This window comes from Sarcophilus harrisii, chromosome 3 (assembly GCF_902635505.1).
Source record: "Sarcophilus harrisii chromosome 3, mSarHar1.11, whole genome shotgun sequence".
NCBI lineage: Eukaryota > Metazoa > Chordata > Mammalia > Dasyuromorphia > Dasyuridae > Sarcophilus > Sarcophilus harrisii.
In genome coordinates this window covers 57,738,052-57,758,606 of record NC_045428.1, presented here as the reverse complement: position 1 = coordinate 57,758,606, position 20,555 = coordinate 57,738,052, and the positions used below count along the sequence as shown (strand labels likewise).

General features: G+C 35.0%; 1 protein-coding gene across 3 annotated transcripts in view; it reads right to left on the bottom strand.

Annotated features, from left to right (window-relative positions):
* Window positions 1–13,101: 13,101 nt before the first annotated feature.
* Window positions 13,102–20,555, bottom strand: part of SERPINE2 (serpin family E member 2) — a 78,333-nt gene continuing 70,879 nt past the window's right edge. For 2 of the 3 annotated variants that reach the window (XM_023500810.2, XM_012546585.2), the window contains exons 5-9: window positions 20,096–20,294; window positions 19,311–19,411; window positions 17,121–17,207; window positions 15,169–15,252; window positions 13,103–13,878 (exon numbers count right to left, since the gene is read on the bottom strand). In XM_023500810.2, the coding sequence (XP_023356578.1) occupies window positions 13,841–13,878; window positions 15,169–15,252; window positions 17,121–17,207; window positions 19,311–19,411; window positions 20,096–20,294 (509 nt within the window). In that variant the 3' untranslated portion in view covers window positions 13,103–13,840. Of the gene's footprint in view, window positions 13,879–15,168; window positions 15,253–17,120; window positions 17,208–19,310; window positions 19,412–20,095; window positions 20,295–20,555 lie in introns of all 3 variants that reach the window. The other variant, XM_012546586.3, reaches the window with a different exon arrangement.

The following is a 20,555-nucleotide window of genomic DNA, read 5'->3' as shown; positions in this document are numbered from 1 at the left end:
TTCCTCCCTTAGGGGTCTTGTTAGATTAGAAGAGAGTCATTTGCTGTTCAAAAATGATTACTGTGAAATCCTTTCAAGTTTGTTGTCATATTTTTTGACCTTTTAAAAGAAATTGCTCTTAAAGTTCTGGATTTATCTCTGTGTGACTTGTAGAATGGTATGCTCTTTTCATTTAATTATCCCTTTCTAGCTTTGAAGCATTATGGCCGAAAGAATTGTTTTTTTAGTGCAAGTTCCAATAATACTAATTTTTTAAAAATGTCAAATACAGCAAATCTTTATCTTCTAAAGCATTACTTGCCAACTAAATTTGACACATTTAGCTAACTTGGCCTACTTAATACAACTAAATAGTGTGGAAAAGGTTTTTGACATCACTGGAAAGACAAAATTCATATTGTGACAATTATACAATAAGGATGAATGTCTTGAAATTTTGTGTGCTAGTAAGTAAACTATTTAGAATTTTAAAGTAATAATTAAAAAAAGACATTCAAGGTTATTTTTTAATCACCCTAACGACATAAACTTTAAGACCAATTTGAAGGATATAGATAATTGCTAGTTCAAGGAATTTTGAATTGGGAAGATAATTTATTACCATAAATACAAACATTTTTATATCTATAATTTTTGGAAGAGGAATCTTTCTTTTCAGTATTATTCATTTAGGGCAGTTTTATCAGAAATTTCCCATCTTGCTATTTGGGAAAAGATTGGTTATATATATGTCTTTATTTTGAATTTAAATTAATGTTCTCTAAAGTCCTTTGAAATTTTTTTTTAAATTTTTTAAGTAGTATTTTATTTTTCCCTCTTTATGTAAAAACAATTTTGAGCATTCATTTTAACAAGATTTTGAGTTCCAAATTTTTCTCCCTCTTCACCCTCTTCCTAAAATAATAAACACTTTGATTAGTTTTATGTATGTGCAATTATGTAAAATATATTACTATATTAGTCAGGTTGTGAAAGGAGAAACCCCAAAAGGGGAAAAAAAAAATCACAAAAAATAAAAAAAGTTTTTAAAAAGTCCATAAATTCTTTATCTGAATGTGTAATGTGTAAAGCATAAAACTGTTTTTTAAAGAAGCATTTTAATAAAATGCAAGAACTGGAAAGGAAATAGTTTATTAAGTTCTCTGTATATTTGAAAACAGTCATATGAAAAAGCTGGAAATTTGCAACTAGTTCCTGAACCAGCCAGCTGTTAGATTTGCTCAGAGTAAATCCTACTATGAGTTTTGAAATGCAAACAGATAAAAAGAAACAATTTATTTCATAGAATTAGTAGATAACTGTAAGAGATCATACAGGGGGTATTTGCTGAGGTGGTAAAAATTGTTTCCTGGATTAGTCTCACAACTGTCAAGAAGAAAATTAAGTACTTGTTACATACATAATTCGTAAGAAAATATAAAGCCAGTACTTGAGTTCTTCAGGAGTAGAACAAAAGAATATTAGACACTTTTCTTTGAGATTGTAATTGATTACACAAAACTATCAATTTTCTTAACTATCCACAAAAAAAAAGTTTAGCCCAAATTAAATTTTTCATATCTAAGAATTAAAATGTAAAAAATTTATGTAAAACAGCAACTCTGTATTCCTATCTGCTTCATATTAGATATCTAAGCATAACTGCCCTGAAAATTTAAGCAGTAAGTTTATTCCATAAAAAGTGAACCAAGAAATATGTCTATTTTCCAAATAAGAGCATGGATCACCTGAACTGGTGGTTTTAGGGCAATCATTCTGATTTTAACCACCAGATGGTGCCATATCATTACCTTTTCATGGAAGTGTTGTTATTTTAGTCTTGTGAAAGAAAAGCTAATCTTCCCAAGCAACAATTAAGTAATTTTTAAATCATGGATAAATCCACTGTGATTGAGAAAAGGTAGTATCTGGCTTTATAACCAGATTTCTTATTCAGTTATAGGCTCTCTATTATACCTCTAACTCCAAAAAGCTAGCTCTAGTTTCTCCTCTTCTGAAGCTTAGTGATAGCTGTGAATGCCATTGCTGCTTTAAAAATGAATAAAAAAATCTAAAACTTTAATGAATGAGACATCTTCCACTAAATAAAGTCTAGCACTTTTCCTAACATTTTAAGAACATGCTATCTGGTCAGAAATCTGCTTTGCCAGCTTTGTTTTATTTCTTCCCTTTATCAAGCTTAGGTTTTAGGTAAACTAGGAAAAGATAATTTGTTCACCCAAAACACTTTTTTTCCTCTTTTTGTGTATATGCTTTTCTTCATCTGAAATGCCTTCTTCCCCATTTCTCTTTATTGAAGTTGACCAGTATACTGCTCATCTTCCATGTGGTCTTTGAGTCAGCATTATATACATATATATGTATATGTATATACATATTTTTGATTTTTTATTTTTCAATATACATGCAAAGGTAGTTTTCAACCTTGTGTTCTGTTTTTTTTCCTCCCCACCTCCTCTCCTAGATAGCAAGTAATCCAATATAGGTTAAACATGTACAACTTTTCATCAGAATTATATATGTAGGATTCAAAGGGACCTCAGAGATTATTGAGTCTAATTTAATTTTATACAGGGAAACAGTCATGTGACTTCCAGGGTCACATAGCAAGTATCTGAGATAACATTTGAACTCAGGTCTTACCAGATCTACTAGCTGCTTGAGAACCGAGAAACTCATTTCTGAAGGCAGTCCATTTAACTTTCAAATAATTGTTTGGGGACATTATTTCTTTTTTTTTTTTTTAATCATAGCTTTTTATTTACAAAACATTCATGGGTAATTTTTAATCACTGATTCTTGGGAAACCTGTTCCAACTTTTCTCCTTCCCTCCACCTTCTCCCCTGGATGTCAGGCAGTCCAATACATATTAAATATGTTAAAGTATATGTTAAATACAATATATGTATACATATCCGTACAGTTATTTTGCTGCACAAGAAAAATCGAATTTAGAAAGAATGTAAAAATAACCTGAGAAGGAAAATAGAAATGCAAGCAGATAATAATAGAAAGAGTAGAAATGCTATGTTGTGGTCCACACTCATATCCCATAGTTCTTTCGCTGGGTGTAGCTGCTTCTCTTCATTACTTAACAATTGGAACTGATTTGGATGCTCTCATTGCTGAAATTCCATCAGATTTGATCATCATACAGTATTGTTGTTGAAGTGTATAATGATCTTCTAGTTCTATTCATTTCACTTAGCATCAGTTCATGTAAGGAGGACGTTATTTCTTCATTTGTTTCCAGTGTTTGTGCATTCACATACTTCGCTTATTTCTAGTTTAGATAGAATCCTGGATTTTACCTTCATTGCTTTCAACATCTTAAACTCTAAAAATACTTTCCTGGAAGGCTTATTAGCATTTTTGATAAGGAAGTTATTTGAAAGGCTTATACAGTCAGCTTAATGGACTTTAGAGGAAATCAGAATAACATTTCAAATTCTCTTTTACCTTAAACCCTATTTTTTTGTCCAAGTCAATTTTGAATATAGTAAAACAAAACCCAAACAAAAACACCTGATGAATCATTTGTGTCTGTTTTTTTAAATCCTTTAATTTAGATGGTTTGGCAAATAGAATCAATTGCCAATCAATTTATCTGTTCTTATATGACTGGTGATGCTATAATTAGGCAATTTCTGATGTTTCTTCCAACTCTATATTCTGTGTGATCCTTAGATGAGTGAAATCCAGTTACAGCAATGCTGGTTACCAGTTGCAACCTCTTCCAATAAATTTATTACCAGAAGAAAGCTACAAAATGGGCTAATTTTTTTAAGCACATCTAGCATTTAAAAGCAATTTAATTAAAGTGATCAAAAGTTGGAAGAAAATGGAGGTAAAGGTCATCAGTGTGTGAAGGAAACCAGAACCAAACCTGTTCCACACTGATGTCAGCACCTACCAGCCCTAACAAGATGTACATATAGGATAGGAAATGACCACCTCCATATTGTGACCCTTTCTGTAAGTAAATGAGCAGCGATGGGACTGTGAAGGCCTTTTCTGAAACTACCCTTAGCCCTCTCCAGCTTCCATTCAAAATAACTACAGCATATCTTGTAACTCTTGTCAAATGTCTGACAATAGCAATGATGTTGGACATCCTGAGACCTGGATCATTTTAGAGGTGTTCATATATCTTGTGAGGAGCTTAGCATCCAGTCATCAACATGACCTGTTCTTGAAGGAACTGAAACCCTTTATGGGAAATAGTGAGACTCTAAGATTTATAACCAGAATGATTACCTAACCAGTCAGCTGGAGGAATCTAAAGACTAGTAGACATTTAGATAATCCACAAACTTTTTTAGTCCTTAATGATAATTCAATGTATATTCTCTTCCACAAAACAAAAAACAAATCCCCAAACCACATATAGTCTTATTTTATAATTTCTCTAAAAACAAAACAAACAATTATTTGGTTCACTTCTTCATACCTGTGTGTGTGTGTGTGTGTGTGTGTGTGTGTGTAGACACACACATATATTTGTATATATATATATATATATATACATGAAAATCTGTATGTATATATTCATTTATCTCTCATATATAGATAGATATATACATATCTCTCAGTCCATCAGTCCATCCATCCATCTATCCATTTATCCATTTACTTATCTATCCATTATCTATTTATCTACCTACCTATCCACCTATCCATCATCTATCCATCCATCCATCCATCTATATCCATCCATCCATCCATCCATCTATCCATCTATGATCTGTCTATCCATTATCTATCCTATCTATCCATCTATCAATTATCTATCTCTCCATCTATCAGAAAAAGTCTGCTATAGTAAAGCATTTCCTGGGAATTGTAGGAAAGTCAACTTCATTTAAAATGAAGAGAACCTAAGATCCCTTGCAAGCATTCTATCTGACCATAATTATGCAGCACTCTCCTAGGTCATAGAAAGAATAATTTCTAAACTCTTCCACTCAATTTAAGAATCCACAGAAGGAACCCTAGAGTTCTGAGGGGATTCTGAGATAGACAAGTCTTGAAGTGTGCCCACAGCCAAAGGCAGAGAGCCATTCAAAGACTCCTGCAGCTTTTGGGGCCATCTTAAAATTACTTTTCTGCACTCCACAGAATCAAGGTCTACTTGTTGGAATGCAGTTGCAGAAGAGAAACTTTGAGGTTTTTTTGAGGGGTAATGGTCAGATCCATTATGGCACTCCTTGCCCAAGTTTCCCTAAATAAGCCTGTCTTGGATAGGAGTAACTTTAAGGTATTCTGAGTATGCCAGTTTCAAGGTCTTCCTGGTAGATTTAGTCTGGCACTCTAGGGTGATAGTCCAGGGGTAATAGGGCCCCAAAGAAGCCTTACACTAGCAGAGACAGCAACCTCGGGGTGTTCCAAACAGGGCCCATTTGGGTCCCAGTAGCCCATACCACTCAGTTATTGACTTTGACTAAAACACAGGTCACCTCCCCTTGAGTAAACTAAGCAAAACTCCAACCACCATGAATAAATATCTTGGTTTTAGAGAGCATAGAAAACAAAGTTCCACAAAAAGTCCAGGAAAAGCATCAGAGAAGAAACATGACAGATTAAAGACATTGTAATTGTATCTGAAAAAAATGAAACAAGAATAGTCAAGATTGGAAAAATCAGAGTACAGAATATCAAGGAAACAACTGACACATTAGAACAGACAGTGGAAACCTCATTAAAGAACTGAATTCTCTGAAATTAAAATTGGCCAGACAGAAAATAGTAATTCAATAGTACAATAAGCACTGGGAATACAAAGAAAGGCCAGGAAAAATTTTCCTAAGAAAAACAAACAAACAAAACCAAGCCTTGATATTAAGAAGTATGGGAAATGGAAAAATAACATTTAAAAAACTCATCTTTGTACAAACAAGATACTTTAGAAGTGATGGAAGCCTGGGAAGTTAGCAGGCTGAAGGGAGAGATTTGGGAAATAGAGTATCTGTCATTTTTGAAGAATACCAGGAGAGTCAAAATTTCTGGATCGAAGGACATGTGGTAGGGAATAAGATTAAAGAAGAATCAAAAGGTAGGAGGTTATAAAAGTCAAACAGGATTTCATATTTGATACTGGAAGTAATAGGGAGTCATTGGAGTTTATTTAATAGGGTTGTGGTTTGATCAGATGGATTGGAGTGGGAAGAGTCTCAAGGATAGAAGATCAACTAACAGGCTTTTATAATAGTTCAGCTACAAGATAATGAAGGACAATATAATAATAATAAGACAATACCATTTAAATTAATTTCCTCACTTAGCACTATTCCAATTGAAATGCCCAAAGGATATTTTATAGAACTGGAAAAATAATAATAAAATTCATCTATACTTTCTTTTTGGTAAAAGGGAGATAATTAACACATAATTGTTGAAAGTTGAAGGAACACTAAAAATCAAAGGAGGAAATAGGATTTATTTAAAGTAAGATTTGTTTTTCAGAAAACTTACTCTACTAAGCAAGACATGCCTCTACGTAAAGGAAATTAAAAATGATTATATCACTTATGTAGACTCTAGATTCAGTTTGTTAAATACAAGGTGATAGTAGATGAAGCTGACAGTAGTAATAAAAAGGAGAATAATATAGTAGAAATCTGATTACCATGAGGATATATTTTCTGGCAATTATGTCTATGAAGCTCCTTCCTGCTTTCCATTATCTGAGTAGCTCCAATTTTATTCTCTGAGTGGTTTAGGAGGAATAAATCAACAAAACATCAAGCACCTATTTGTCAAGCATTGTGGTAGGTTTGGGAATACAAAAAGAAAAGTGAAAAAGTCCTGTTCTCAAGGTTGCAGTTCTAATAGAGAAGACAACTTGTACATATTTTATACAAAAGACATCAAACTTTAAGAACCATTATGTTGTTCATCCTTCATTTTTGTTTGTTTTTGTTTTTATGTTTTGTTTTTAGTTTTCAACATTCTTGAAATGTAGGAAGATTTTGTATTTCACATTTTTCTCCTTCCCTTCCTAAATTTCCTCTTCCCTAAGACAGCAAGCAATCTGATATAATTATACATGTACAATATTTTTAAACATATTTTCATATTTCCCATGTTGTGTGGGAAAAATCTGACCAAAAGCATCCTTCATTTTGGGGGACGTCTTGATTTGCTTGTCACTGGATTTAAGTGATGCAAGATTGCACAAAATTGTCAGTCTCACTCTCTTTTTCTTGAGATATTAAAATCTAACAGCAAACAAAAGTCAGAAGAATTGGAATGGCCCACAATACAGAGGGTGATCTTGGAGTCTTTGATGTCTGACCAAGCTCTAAGTGCTCCACAGATCCTGCTTCAGCTGTCTTCATGGCCATTGGAACAAGTTGTTCTCTTCCTCTCATTCCATTGGGAGAAGCCTTATCAGGTTGAGGTAGACATCCCCCTAAATCATTGACCAGTTTGAGGACTGCTGGTTATCCCCAACCTGGTTTAGCCCATCTGCCAAGATAATTTACCAGAGTGTGGTCGATGAGCTTCTGGGAGCCACAAGTGAGTTGGGTAAAGGTGGACTAAAAAATAATGAACAGCCTTAAGAAGGGCTCAGAAAGCCCTCATACCAAAAACTTTGAGCCTCCTGAGCACTCTATACATCTCAAGAACCACTATTAGGATCAAGAGAATGTAGTATTGTTATCTAGTTCCTTCTCCACTGAAGAGCTGCTAGATATGTGGTCCTGGGAGTACTTGGGTTACAATGAGAGTAATTGGGCTCCCTTTTCACACTCTATGATTCTTAAGACCCTTGGGACTCTGGAGGAAATTATTTGTAAATTAAGAATTGGCTTAGGACTGGAGTCTTTAAAAAAAAAACCCAATAGAAAAGCATTCAGTGTGTAATGTAAATCAAATATGGAACAGGTATTTGTTTTCCATCCACAAAAGAAAAGCTCAAAATAGAACATTTATAAGCACATATTTAACAAAAACAAACTTGTACAGACAGCAATAGTTCTATTATGTTTTACCAGGAAATTGAACGATTTAAATATTAAGCAATTTGAATTACTGCTGCTCAGACATTTTATGTCCTACCTTGACCTTACATTATCTAAATAAACTGATTCATGTCATCTAAGGCTTGAGCCAAAACTCTGAATAATACTTGTTTTCAAGAGTGCTAGAATAATTGTTGAGGACTCCTTCCTTTGCTGTCAGTCAGGTCTAACAAAAAAGACCCCAAATCTCTGGACCACTAGAATATACAAGGTCACCGTCATACCTGGACATATCTATCTTAAGATAAATGCTTATTCACCCCAAATAAAGAAAGAATAAACAAAAAAAGACCAAACCCAAGCTCGCAGGCTAGAAATGAGCTTTAGATATAGGCTCATAAATGTATGGTAACTAGGGTGGAAGAGAAGGCTAGATGTTTAAGCAGAGGTTATTTTTCATCAGGTGTGTTATAGTGAGGATTGCTTTGATATGTGGGTTGGACTATTTGGCCACTGAGGACACTTCTGCCTCTCAAATTTTATGATTCCACAGTTCAATAAGTCAGTTCTTTCTGCTCCGCTTTCTGCTAGTTAAGGGGATTGCTTTGTCATCTTAGAACATCATGCCTTTGAACCTTGTTGCACACTATTGGAAGCATCTGGGAAAACATTTCTGTACATGCTGACACATGGCCTCAGTTAGTATGTGAAAAATGAATATTATATATAAAAATGAATATAATTTGGGGAGAGGAGGCACTAGCATCTGAGAGAACCCATAAAGTTTTCTTGTAGAATGTGGTATGTGAGCTAAGTCTTGAAGGAAACCAAAGATTCTAAAATATGGAGTTGAAAAGGGAAAGAATTGTAAGTATGGATGATGGAGTTGGTCAGATATCCCATGACAAGGGAAGTAGAAAAACAGGAAATAGTTGGGTTTCCCTAGTAGCATGGCACTATGGACCATTTAACCTGCAAGCACTGATGAATATATTCCAGTTACTTTTCATTTCAGTCACAACCTCTATCTGCTTTCTGTCCAGCTCTATTCTCCAAGATTGCTCAGGGGTCTAGGGACAGATCAGAGATTCCCTCCTGCTTCCACGTGTTATGGGAGCTGAGAAGAGCCCTTTGAAAGATAATGATGCATTAATGGGTTATTGTCACAGAAAATATAATCTAGACAGGCAGAGGAAACAGCATGGGAACAACTATATAGCCATAGTCCTGGGGATCCTAAGAGAATAGATCTGGAACTAGAATGAACTTTAGTGACCATCTAGTCCAGCCAAATTTCTGGGAAATGGGAAGTCTGGGGTTGAAATGCCTAAAAGGATTTTAGAAGACTGAATAAGAGGTCACACTTTGAATGAGAGTCTCAGAAAAAAAAGAGACCCTCACTTAACAGATGAGGAAACTGAGGTCCCAAGAGTTTTAATGACTTGTTAGTGGTCACACAGTAAGTGTTAGATGGGAGATCTGAAGTTATTTCCTTTGACTTTCAAGTCCCAAAAAAACTATCTCACCCAGGACATGGTCACAGAAGCTGTACTAGCTTAAACAGAATTTAGCTATTTATTTTTCTAAATTCTTTTCAGCTGGTCTCAGGAGGTGGGAAGGACTATGTAAGAACAGAGTGGAAACCAAAGATAAAAACAAATCTTCTGTGTACCTCTTTCAATTCCCCATTTCCCTTATAAGTACTAAACTAATACTATTCAGGTTTTTCATTTTCAGAAGAACAGAAAATTACAGGGAGTACAAAAGGCCACTCCCTTGTGTCCTTTTGAAAAGCTCTCTCATGAATGATTTTTTCAGGTGGCTTGTTTCCAATTGCCTTCCAAGGACAAAGACTTTTGTAGGCCATCAACACCATACAGCTTTACAATTATTTGGGTCAACCCCTCCTCTCTAACATTTTTCAATGCATCTTGTTCCAGGCCCATTTGAAAGCACCATACATGCTCGGTGTAGAGATGAGTGGATCTACTTGTCATCGTCTTTCCCATCTACCACTGTTACTCTTGAAAATTGCTTGTCTTCTCCTCAAACTCTGTGACATTTAATCTGTGTGAGAAACCATTTGTTTTGTATGTTTAATTGCATCACAAACCCATATACATACAAGGGCAGGCAAATACACACACAGTCAATAGTGGATTGTAATTTTTATTCTTGTCTCCAAGCCTTTTGAATTATTCAGTTTTCCTGAATGCAACCCTCTACCTGAAACAGTCTCAGCTATAAACTCTTTGAGAGTAGAAATTGGTTTATTTTATTTGTATTTCCAGTATCTAGCACAGTTCCTAGCACATAGAAGCTCCTTAATTAATATTTAATCATTGATGGAGCATGGTCTAGACTTTCCATTGCATTTTGAAAATTTCTGGGACATAGGAAGTATGGGGTTGAACCCGGAGTCCTCAAACTATGGCCCGCGGGCCAAATGGGGCAGCTGAGGACGTTTATCTCCCTCACCCAGGGCTATGAAGTTTTTTTTATTTAAAGGGCCACAAAACAAAGTTTTTGTTTTTACTATAGTCTGGCCCTCCAACAGTCTGAGGGACAGTGAACTGGCCCCCTATTTAAAAAGTTTGAGAACTCCTGCGTAATATTAGGATAACATTGAGAAAGGAAAGCAAGAGATTAGGATACACTGGGACAGGGCCAAAAAGAACCTATATATTTTACTGTTTAAAGGTGGGGATGGGGAGGAGGAGAAATTGTGTTATACATTCATATAAAATAGCTTTGACTACCACTTAGTGGCTTAATTAGGTGGAGCAAATCAGGAGACCACACATGCCCAAGTGATTTGGGATGGTTCAAGTCTAGTCAACCACCTGGTGGTTTACCTTGGGATATAGAATACTACCATAGTGTACTCAACTCATGCCTTATACCTAATTAAGCTGTCCTGGGAAACAAAGTCTAGCAATGAGCAAGGGATTTTATACATATTTTATGCAAGTTAGCTGAGATTATCTGGAGTAAACCTTTTTTATTTGAACTATTTAATTTAAAATTTTAGCTTTTAAATCTTATAGATGATTTTCGATGAATACTTTCTAGTTCTTTTGTACATTTAAAAATGTCTTTTTACTATATTTTAAATTAGCAAACAATCAAGCAAAACCAATGGATCTTCAAATATTGCAGAAATTTCTAAAGACATTCAACCCACATCTTGAAATATGCAGTTTAATCCTGATCATTTTTAGCCAATGCAGCATTTAGAAACATTTTTGAAGCAATGACAAACAAAAGGTTGGAGTCAAACTTTGGAAGAGGTGGAAGGTGGGTAATTGGGGTGGTAAATCCAAGGAGAAAGATAGTAAGACAGTAGGTTAGGGTTGGAAAACTGAATCTGGGCACTTTGGAATTATCTATATTTTCACATAATCACATGAGAAATCTATAAATTAAAATATAAAATTATATATTAAAAATAGTCCTTGGGATATTTAAGATCTCACATTTACTTAGCAGATTGGAAGTTTTTCTTACAATTCCATTGAGGTAAATAAATAGTACAGGTATTAGTGTTATTCCTTTTTTATTTTTATTCCTTTTTTAAAGATAAAGAAGTTAAGAGTTGCCTTTGGCCAATATAGCTGTCATGTAGCAGTCAGGACTTCAGCCCAAGTGATTTAATTTCAAAACAAGTATTCTTTTCAGTATCTTAAATTCAGTTTTCACAAGTCTCAGAAACAAGTTCAACTGTATCAATGAGAACAAATCACAATGTAAGTGTCCTAATACACTTTATTAATTCAGACTAGCTGGAAGGGAAACCAATTCAAGTTATAGTGGATCATTAGGAATACGGACACTTGGGTTCTCATCTCTAAAGACCCTACTATCTGTAAGACCCTCCCCCTCAATTCCTTTATCTATGAAAGGAGTTGGATTGTGGTATCTAAAGTTTCCTTGCTACATCCCTTGACATTTCAATAATGATCTAATTGGGTCTCAGTTTCCTTCTTTGTAAAAGTCAGAAAGGGAAGACTACATGCTTCCTATGTTTTTTCTTTCCAGTTCCATATCTTATTTCTAAATTTATTTCTGTCTTGTATAACTTCACATGTGATTTCTTAATAGTGGCTAGATGTGGGATAAGGGAGAGAAATTGGAATTCAAAGGTTTAAAAAATATTAAAAAATTGTTTTAAATGTAACAGAAAAATATGAAATAAATAAGATTAAATTCATTTCTGCCTGGAGTCAGAGGATAAGGGAAACCAGGTAATTGTCTTATAGCCTAAAGTAATGTAATAAACAGCTAGGAACTGCATGTAATTACGTGTAAACAGTTGGTGAAAAGCCCTGTAGCCAATTCCTCCATCTTCTTAAGTAAGCATTCCTCTTGCCTTCATTCTTTGCTTAGTCAATGGTATTTTGAAATAACTGATGTAAAGCAGCAAACATCCACTCAGTCAGCACTGGAATTACCATAAGTTGTAAATTAGCTCAGTCCTAAGTTTAAAGTTTTCATGTACCCATTGAAAGGTGACAGATAGAGGCCTAGGGACTGAAAGGGAAGAGGGGAAAAATATCCAGGAGAAAAATCATATTATAAATTGTGATGAAAAAGTAAAAGTGTTCTGATTGCATTGGACATAGATAGGGTTTCAAGAAATCCCTTAATCCAAATGAAAAACAATTTGTGCTAACAGTCTTATGAAAATTGACCATTTTAGAAAATTAGGATCCCAAAGAGTAGGGGAAGAGTCTTGGTATATAAAAAAGAAGAAAAATTCCATTTGTATGTAGCAAGTATGGAAGAGATTCTTGTCTTGGCTGGAAGTTTAAACAAATTTCTATTGGGGCTGGGGGCGGCGGTGGTGGTGGGCACAGTAGAGATTAGAATGGGGTCATCTTTCAGACTATTTCTAGGTAATCCTAGATGAACAAAGAAGCATTGAAGGCTTGAATTAAATTTTAGCTGTCAGGCTTAAAAGAAAAGGGACATGAAAGATCTGGAGGTGTTTGGAGTTTTTGTTGTTTTGGTAAGGGCAGAGGTTCAGAAGGAATAGTTTACTGTCAGATCAAAGTATTTCACTGCTAGGAAAAAGCATGAGGATTTTTTTTGGGGGGGAGGTGGAAGAGATGAGGGTTGAAGGAGCATTTTTCCCCACTGTTTACAAACACTTTATTGTTTCCTTTGTACAAAATACAAAAAATGCAAGTCCAGGAAAAAGCACACTCCAGCAAGGGCAGACCCACCACAGAACAGCAAATTTTGTCTAGCAAAGATGCCATTGGTTCATTAAACTTTATTTTAGTGAATACATGCATTAGAGAAAACAAAAACAAAACACACAAAAAGGCTGAGTTGAGTTATTTCTGTCCCCCAAATGCTTATTTCAAGTCTTTGAGGGGCAAAGAAAAGAATTAAAAAGGCATTCAACATTTTTTTTTTCCATAGAAAAAAAGTCAACACTACCACAAAATTTTTAGTCACACTGGTTAAAATCCTCCCAAAGCCACGGCTTCAAAAAAAAAATTTCTTTTTTAAAATCCTGAAACTGACAGTAAATACAAGAGATTTGTTAGCCTAGGTAACCATTCAGTAGTCTGAAGAATCTTTTAGACATTTTGAAGTCTTAAGCCTTTCTATTCACTCTTGCAGTGCTTCAACCATCCCCATCCTTCTTCTCCCTAGGACGCTTAGCCCAGAACAGCAATGCTTCTACGGTGGAGGCTCTATTAAAAAACCCAGCCAAATTTCCTAAGACCTAGTTTTGGAACAGAGTCAGAGTAATGTACAAAAATATTCAACAGAACTATTAAAGATGTAATCAAGGAGTCTTTTCTTCACAGCAAAGGAGTCTTTGCTTCTCAAAGAAAAACTGCATTTTTTTTTTGCATATTCTTTAGGGTTTGTTTATTTGTCCCATGAATAAAACAGCACCTAGAGGAGTAAAAATAGGAAAAAGAGAAACTGTTACAAATATGTATATATATTTACATATACCTACAATATATACCATATATATATATATGAATACATACATATATAGCATTTTATCTGTTTGTGTGTATGTATTTACATATATACCTACAATATATGTATCTATGAATACATACATATATATGTATATAATACATATATAGCATTTTATCTGTTTGTGTGTATGTGTTATTAGAAATATCCCTATACCCATATTTCTATCTATCTTCTTTCAAAGAGATTTCATTTTATTAAAATCTTAGGCTGTGTATGGATATATATACATATATATTTACATATACCTACTATATCTATGTATATATGAATACATATATATGTATATACATACGTATCTAGCATTTTATCTATTTGTGTGTGTGTGTGTGTGTGTGTGTGTGTGTGTGTATTACAAATATCTCTATACCCATATTTCTATCTCCTTTCAAAGAGATTTCATTTTAAGAGCTTAGGCTGTGTATGGAGATATATATATATATATCATTTTCTCTGTGTGTGTGCATTAGAAATATCTCTATATCTCTATACCCATATTTCTCTCTCTCCTTTCTTTTTTTATTTTTTTATTACAAATAATTTTTATCAGTCATAGGTAAATAAACTTTTTTCTTTGTGTTGTATTTTTTTTCTCTCTAGTCCCTTCTTCTTCTGCTGCTTTTTAAAATTATAACTTTTTATTTACAAGATATATGCATGGGTAATTTTTCAGCATTGACAATGGAACAAAAGGTTCTGCAATTGTAGATTCTATAGGTGGCCTAATCAATGAACCTTTTAAGTATGGGTCAGAATGTTGTAATATGTTCAAAGATGCTATGCAAAAATGTGAAATTTCCTACCAAATTTGACCACTGCATCTAAGCCTTTGGAAAATCCGGGTGGTTTCAGTCAGTTAACCATCATGCCTTTAAAATGCTATTATGTCTGTCCTAAATGATTACAAAAGAGACCCACCTACGACTCTGCCAAAATGTAAAAGGTCCCACATTCTCGGGCAGCATGCTGCCAAAATGAGCTCCTGCCAAAAAGTTTCCTAGATCTAAAAATGCCACCCTGAAACTCTTCATGGTTGATTGATGTAGTATACAAAGGCTAGGTAATTGCTGCCATAGAGTAATTACAGTATTAAGTGGAACAATCCTGAGGCAATAAGTCTTGATGGAGCTATGTTCCCCACACATTTCTTTGAATGCCCAAATTCAGTACATAATAGAATCAGTAGTAATCACTTACCTGTAGGATTGTGTCGAATGAAAAATAGAAACGGTCTGTCTACTATAAACCAAGGAGGTGATGACCTTGCTATTAGAATGGCAGCTAAGAAAGAAATAAAGGGGAAAAGGTATTGGAACCAAGAGGAAAATATCAGTAATCTAAACAAGACATGGCGGGGAGGGGGGAGGGGTGGGAGGAGAAGGGGCTGGGGTAGAATTAATATTTCTCTTACTAGAGAATTATTAATTTAATTAAATTTAAATTAAATTAAATAATTAATAAAAAATAGTCTCCGCAGACTCTTTCTCACTCCCTGTCTGGTGTGGGTCAGTGGGAATGATTTGACACATGGAAACACCTTTGTTAATGTCATTTCCTTCATTTATAATGTCCCCCCAACCTCTTTTAGTTTGTCCATTTGCTAACCATCCTTTGTGGCCTTCCTGAAACTGCCACCTCTATGAAGTCTTCTCTGACCTTTCTAAACTGCTATGGCAGCTTCTTTTATATCACTCAGATGATATATAGTATTGCAAGTAAATTTATTTTTTTTGGTGAATAAATCTAGTCTTCCTTCAACCTAGTCTGTAAGGTCATTGAAAACAAGAATTGTGCTTTATACTATTGTGTCTCTTCCCTTCCTGCTTCATCAGCTGGATGAGGGCTGTGCTTTCTGAGCAACCGCTGAATAATATAAAATTTAAAATATAATAATTTACAAAAGAAAAAGCATGCTTTCAGACTTTTCTAACCTTTTAGATATCCTGGACTTTTACCATTACCCTTTAAAATATAACTGAAAACAAAGTGAGTAAGGAAGCTCCTCCAACCTGGTTAGGGCCCCAAGTGAGAGCTTTCAGAGACAAAAATGTGTTAATGAAAGCAATTTAAAGAGGTTTGTACTTTGTGATATTGCATAGTTGGGGGGAAATGCTTCAGTTTTTTTAGTTCCAACTATTTTTATAGGTTTCATAATCTTGACTATATGTACTTTTTTCCTCATTGCAATGCCATCTCCTGGAAAGTAGAGATTATTTCATTCTTTGTGTTTGTGCCCTCAATTTCTAGTGGAGTATCTGGTACACAATAAGTACTTACTCAATCAAATTACCAAATAGTTTGAGATTACATATATAAGAATGAAATAATTTCTTTTTGCAAGGAGCTCACATTCTAATTATTAATGCTCATTGATTGATGGACACATTAAGTGAAGGACAGACTGATTTTTGTGCTTCTCCTATATTACTCAACTTTGGTATCACGATGATCAGTAATAGAAAAATGACTCAAATATGCTTAGTTTTGGAGAGATTTATAATCTATTTTCTTTCTCAAATAATGATAATGATGATGATAACTATTATTTATATTCTATTTTAAAGTGTTGGAAGTGTTTACATGTTATCTCATTTGTTGTTGTGGGGAACAACCTTGAGAGGTAAGTGCTATTACTATCATCCCAATTTTACAAATGAGGAAACTGAGGTAAGCAGGGGCTAACTGATTGCCCAGGTAATAAAGCTATCAAGTACAGCTGAAGCTGAATCAGCTTTTTCTAATTCCAGGTCCATGGCACTATCTAGATGATTTTCTGTCTGTCCCCAGATTTCTGGGCTGTTAATTCTGGGCAGACTGTGGCTCATCTCAAATTTTCCCTAGCATGGTGCCCTGTACACATCCCAGTATCAATGAAAGGTCATTAATGTATGAACTATACATCTGGGATTCATCAGACAGATATCAATCCTTCACTTTGCTTTGGATGGAGAGGGAAGTTGCTTTGTATTAGGAATGAGGCAGTTCTACTACCTGGGGATCATGGTCTAAGAAGTATGTCTTCCTTAGTGTCCAAAGTGAAGAAAGTCCAAAAGAACACAGGACTTAACCTTGAACCCTGCTGATAATCAGCTGGATGAGGGCTGCACTCTTTGAGCAGCTGCTGGAAAACATCCACACTGGGCACTTACTTGTTGCTGCAGAAGCTTTGGTCCCATCTTCGCTCACTTCAATTTTTGCTTTCTGGATGATGTGAGAAACATGAAGGTTTCCTGATCCTGTTCAGGCAAAAGAAAGTAAGATTGCATTTTAAGTCACACCTTTAGCCCAGTGTGCACAAAACCTATACAAATTATTGTTCTAACTGATGCAATGGACAGAATGCTAGACCTGGAGAACCAAGTTCAAATGCAGTTTCTGACATTACTAGGTGTGTGACTTTAAGCAAGATACTTCATCTTATACCTGCCTAAATTTACTCATCTATAAATGGGGCTAATAATATCTCTCTCTCAGACTTGTTGGAGACTCAAATGAAATAATATTTATAGTAATATTTGCACAGTGCCTGACATAGCAGACACTATATAAATGCTAACTATTTATTATTATCATTAATTTTGATGGCATGGAAAATGATTGTTAGCCAATGACTGAAGCTTGTTGCTTTAGGGTCACCTCAGATAACTGAATTATGCAAGATTTCTATGAATAGGAAGGGATCTTAATGATCACCTCACACAGCCCCCTCAGTTTTACAGAGGAGAATACTGAGGACTAAAGGAATGACAGTGAGATCGAAGGTCATATAGGAGAAGTCACTGACCTTAAATCTCTCATATGGAAGTAATTAATGCTCCATAGATCACAGGAGCATAAATTCTGAACTAAAAAAAAATTAGAGATTATCTAATCCTCAGACTTTTATTCTCAATATCTTTATCCTATTAAAAATGATTGAGCATCTGTCCAAAGAGTTTTTGTTTATGTGGTTTATAGTTATAGATATTGATCACATTAAAAATAAAAACTAATTATGAATTTGTAGACTCTCTGAATCCCAGGATGCTCTGGACCAAACTTTGAGAACCACTGATCTAATCCAAGCTCATCATGTGGATGAGGTGAGTTAATTATCTTGTCCAAGGTCACACAGACTGTAAAAAGTAGGAACAGGGAATTAAATCTGATTCTCTGACTCTAAACTTGATATCACTCTTCCCTCTGTACCTCAATGCTTCTCAAAGAGTTCAAAGGCACTTCACAAAGGAGCTCTGTGCATAGTATTCCCACCACTATCAGCATCCATTTCACACCAAAGGATGACAAAATCATAGGTACAGCATCCTCATTAAAGTGCACTGCCATACCCATGTAAGCATATTTGTTACCTGTTAGGAATATGTAATTGGGGTGAGGGGGGAGAGAATATCCAAAGCTGTATCCTGATTGATGAATTAATGATAATTGGTTGAGTTCTTAACCTTTAACAGGTATGAATTTGTGTGAGTGTATTATGCAAAGTGTCTAGATATTTTCACTTCCCAAAATGGAAAAGAGCAAACTAAAAGATAATATATATATATATATATATATATATATATATATGTATATATGTATATTTGCATATACACATACATACTGAGATCACATCTTTGAAATATTACGTTGGGGTAAAAGTTATAGAAAGTGAGATGTGATAAATGTAATTTCAAACCTATAAATCTTAAAAGTAGTTGCAAAGGAAACATCCTTCTCTCAGTTCAAAACAAACTATAATCAAGCTCATCTTTAGGATCTCATTTCAAATTCACAGATATAAACATACCTGAAATAGAACTTCTGAATTCAGGCTAACCCTATAGTTACCAACCTCACACTTGAGCATCTGAAAAGGCCAACAATGAACTCAAAGCTTTCAGATACTGGAAAGAATTTAAAAGAGAACCCAATGTCTTAGAATGCCTACTTTATGAAATGAAAATCTTTTGAGGATTTAAAAATAAATTGTGACAGTTTAATCAGGTATAGATAGATTATCATTATCTTCAATATCTAATTGGACGATTTTGTGATGTCTATAGCAAAAAATTAAAATTTGAAGTGGTCATTTTGAGAGTTGCAACACATGCTAAATTCTGGCTGCTTCTCCCAAATGAATATGAAAATTTTATCATTCTCAGATAAGAATTCCTTCTCTCTGTCCAGTCAGAAGGTATATACCTAATCAGGTAACTTGATTAGACCACACAGCCAGCAATTCTCAGAGGTGGGATTTGAACCCAAAAGCCCAGCCCTCTATCGTATCCACTAGTGCCACGATATCTCTACTCCTAGATGAAAGTACAAACTTATTTAGGAACAAAACTTGTCAAACATACTTGTTATTTTTGCAAAATTTGCCTTCGACGAATCAAACATGTCAGTAATGCCAAGAGCTTTCAGGGACTCCTTCAGATCAAGTTTTGCTACTGCTGTGAATCTGGTATAAGAGAAAGAAATAAAAGAGGAACAAACATGTACTATTAGAATTCAACAAAGAAACAACCTAGGAAGAGGTTAGTACCCAGTGGCAAATTTTAAAAATAGGAATTTAAATTGGTACCTTGATTCTTAAACCCCAAATTTAAATATCAAGCAAATAAAAGCAATCTCTAACAATGGTGTTACAGACAACCTAAACAAATAAAAAGGAAGCTAGAGAGGGAAAGCTCAGTCTCCCTCTTTGTCTTACTAAGAGGAGGGGAAGAAAGAGAGACTCCCAAAGTAAAGTATCCCTTTTATTTTTCTCTAATTCAGATCAGATGGGAAATGTGTGACCTAGAATGAAAGCTTCCACTTCTGCAAATGTGAGTGATTATTAGGCTCAGGAGCTTACCCTAACTTCTTGCAGGGAAGAAATACATTCTCAGCATTCCAAAATGGAACTTGGGATTCAGAGGAATGGATGTAAATGACTTGTTCAAAGTCACATAACCAAAAAATGGCAGCTCTATGACTAGAACCAAGTCACAAGACTTTCAATGTATTAGATGCCCTTTCTCCCAGATCGTACTTACTATGGCCCATTTCAGAGCTCCATTTGGCACCCAAATTGAATGTAACAAATGTCTGTGGAGTACTTCCATGCAATAAACCTTTATCTGCAGCCCAAAGTGCTACTTACTTGGGCAGAATCAGTTGCACTCTCTTTGGTACCATGTTAGTCATCCAGCTCTGTATTGTCTTGGTGCTGATGTGAGGGATGATGGCAGAGAGTGGGGTGGTGCTCTCCGTAGGCAGGGCAATCAACATGCTGATGCTTTCTCCGTGGTACGGCAGCTCAATAAAATTGTACCATAAATCATTAGGTGTGCTCGCTGACCCTACACAGGAAAAAAGAAATCAGAGTCAGCTTCAGTACGGCCTCCAAGGTTTCCTAGAAAATTCACAGATTGTCCTCTTCCCAAGTGCAATGCTGCTGACAGAAAGCAACAAAATGTACCCTAGCACATCCTCCAGGGCAAGAGAACAATTCAGGTTGACATTTCCTCTCCATAGTTCCTCCCGTGGAGGAACAAGGCCAAGTATAATTACATCTTTATTTCCCATGCAGCTTTACATTTCTTCCAATTTAAAAGGAAGTC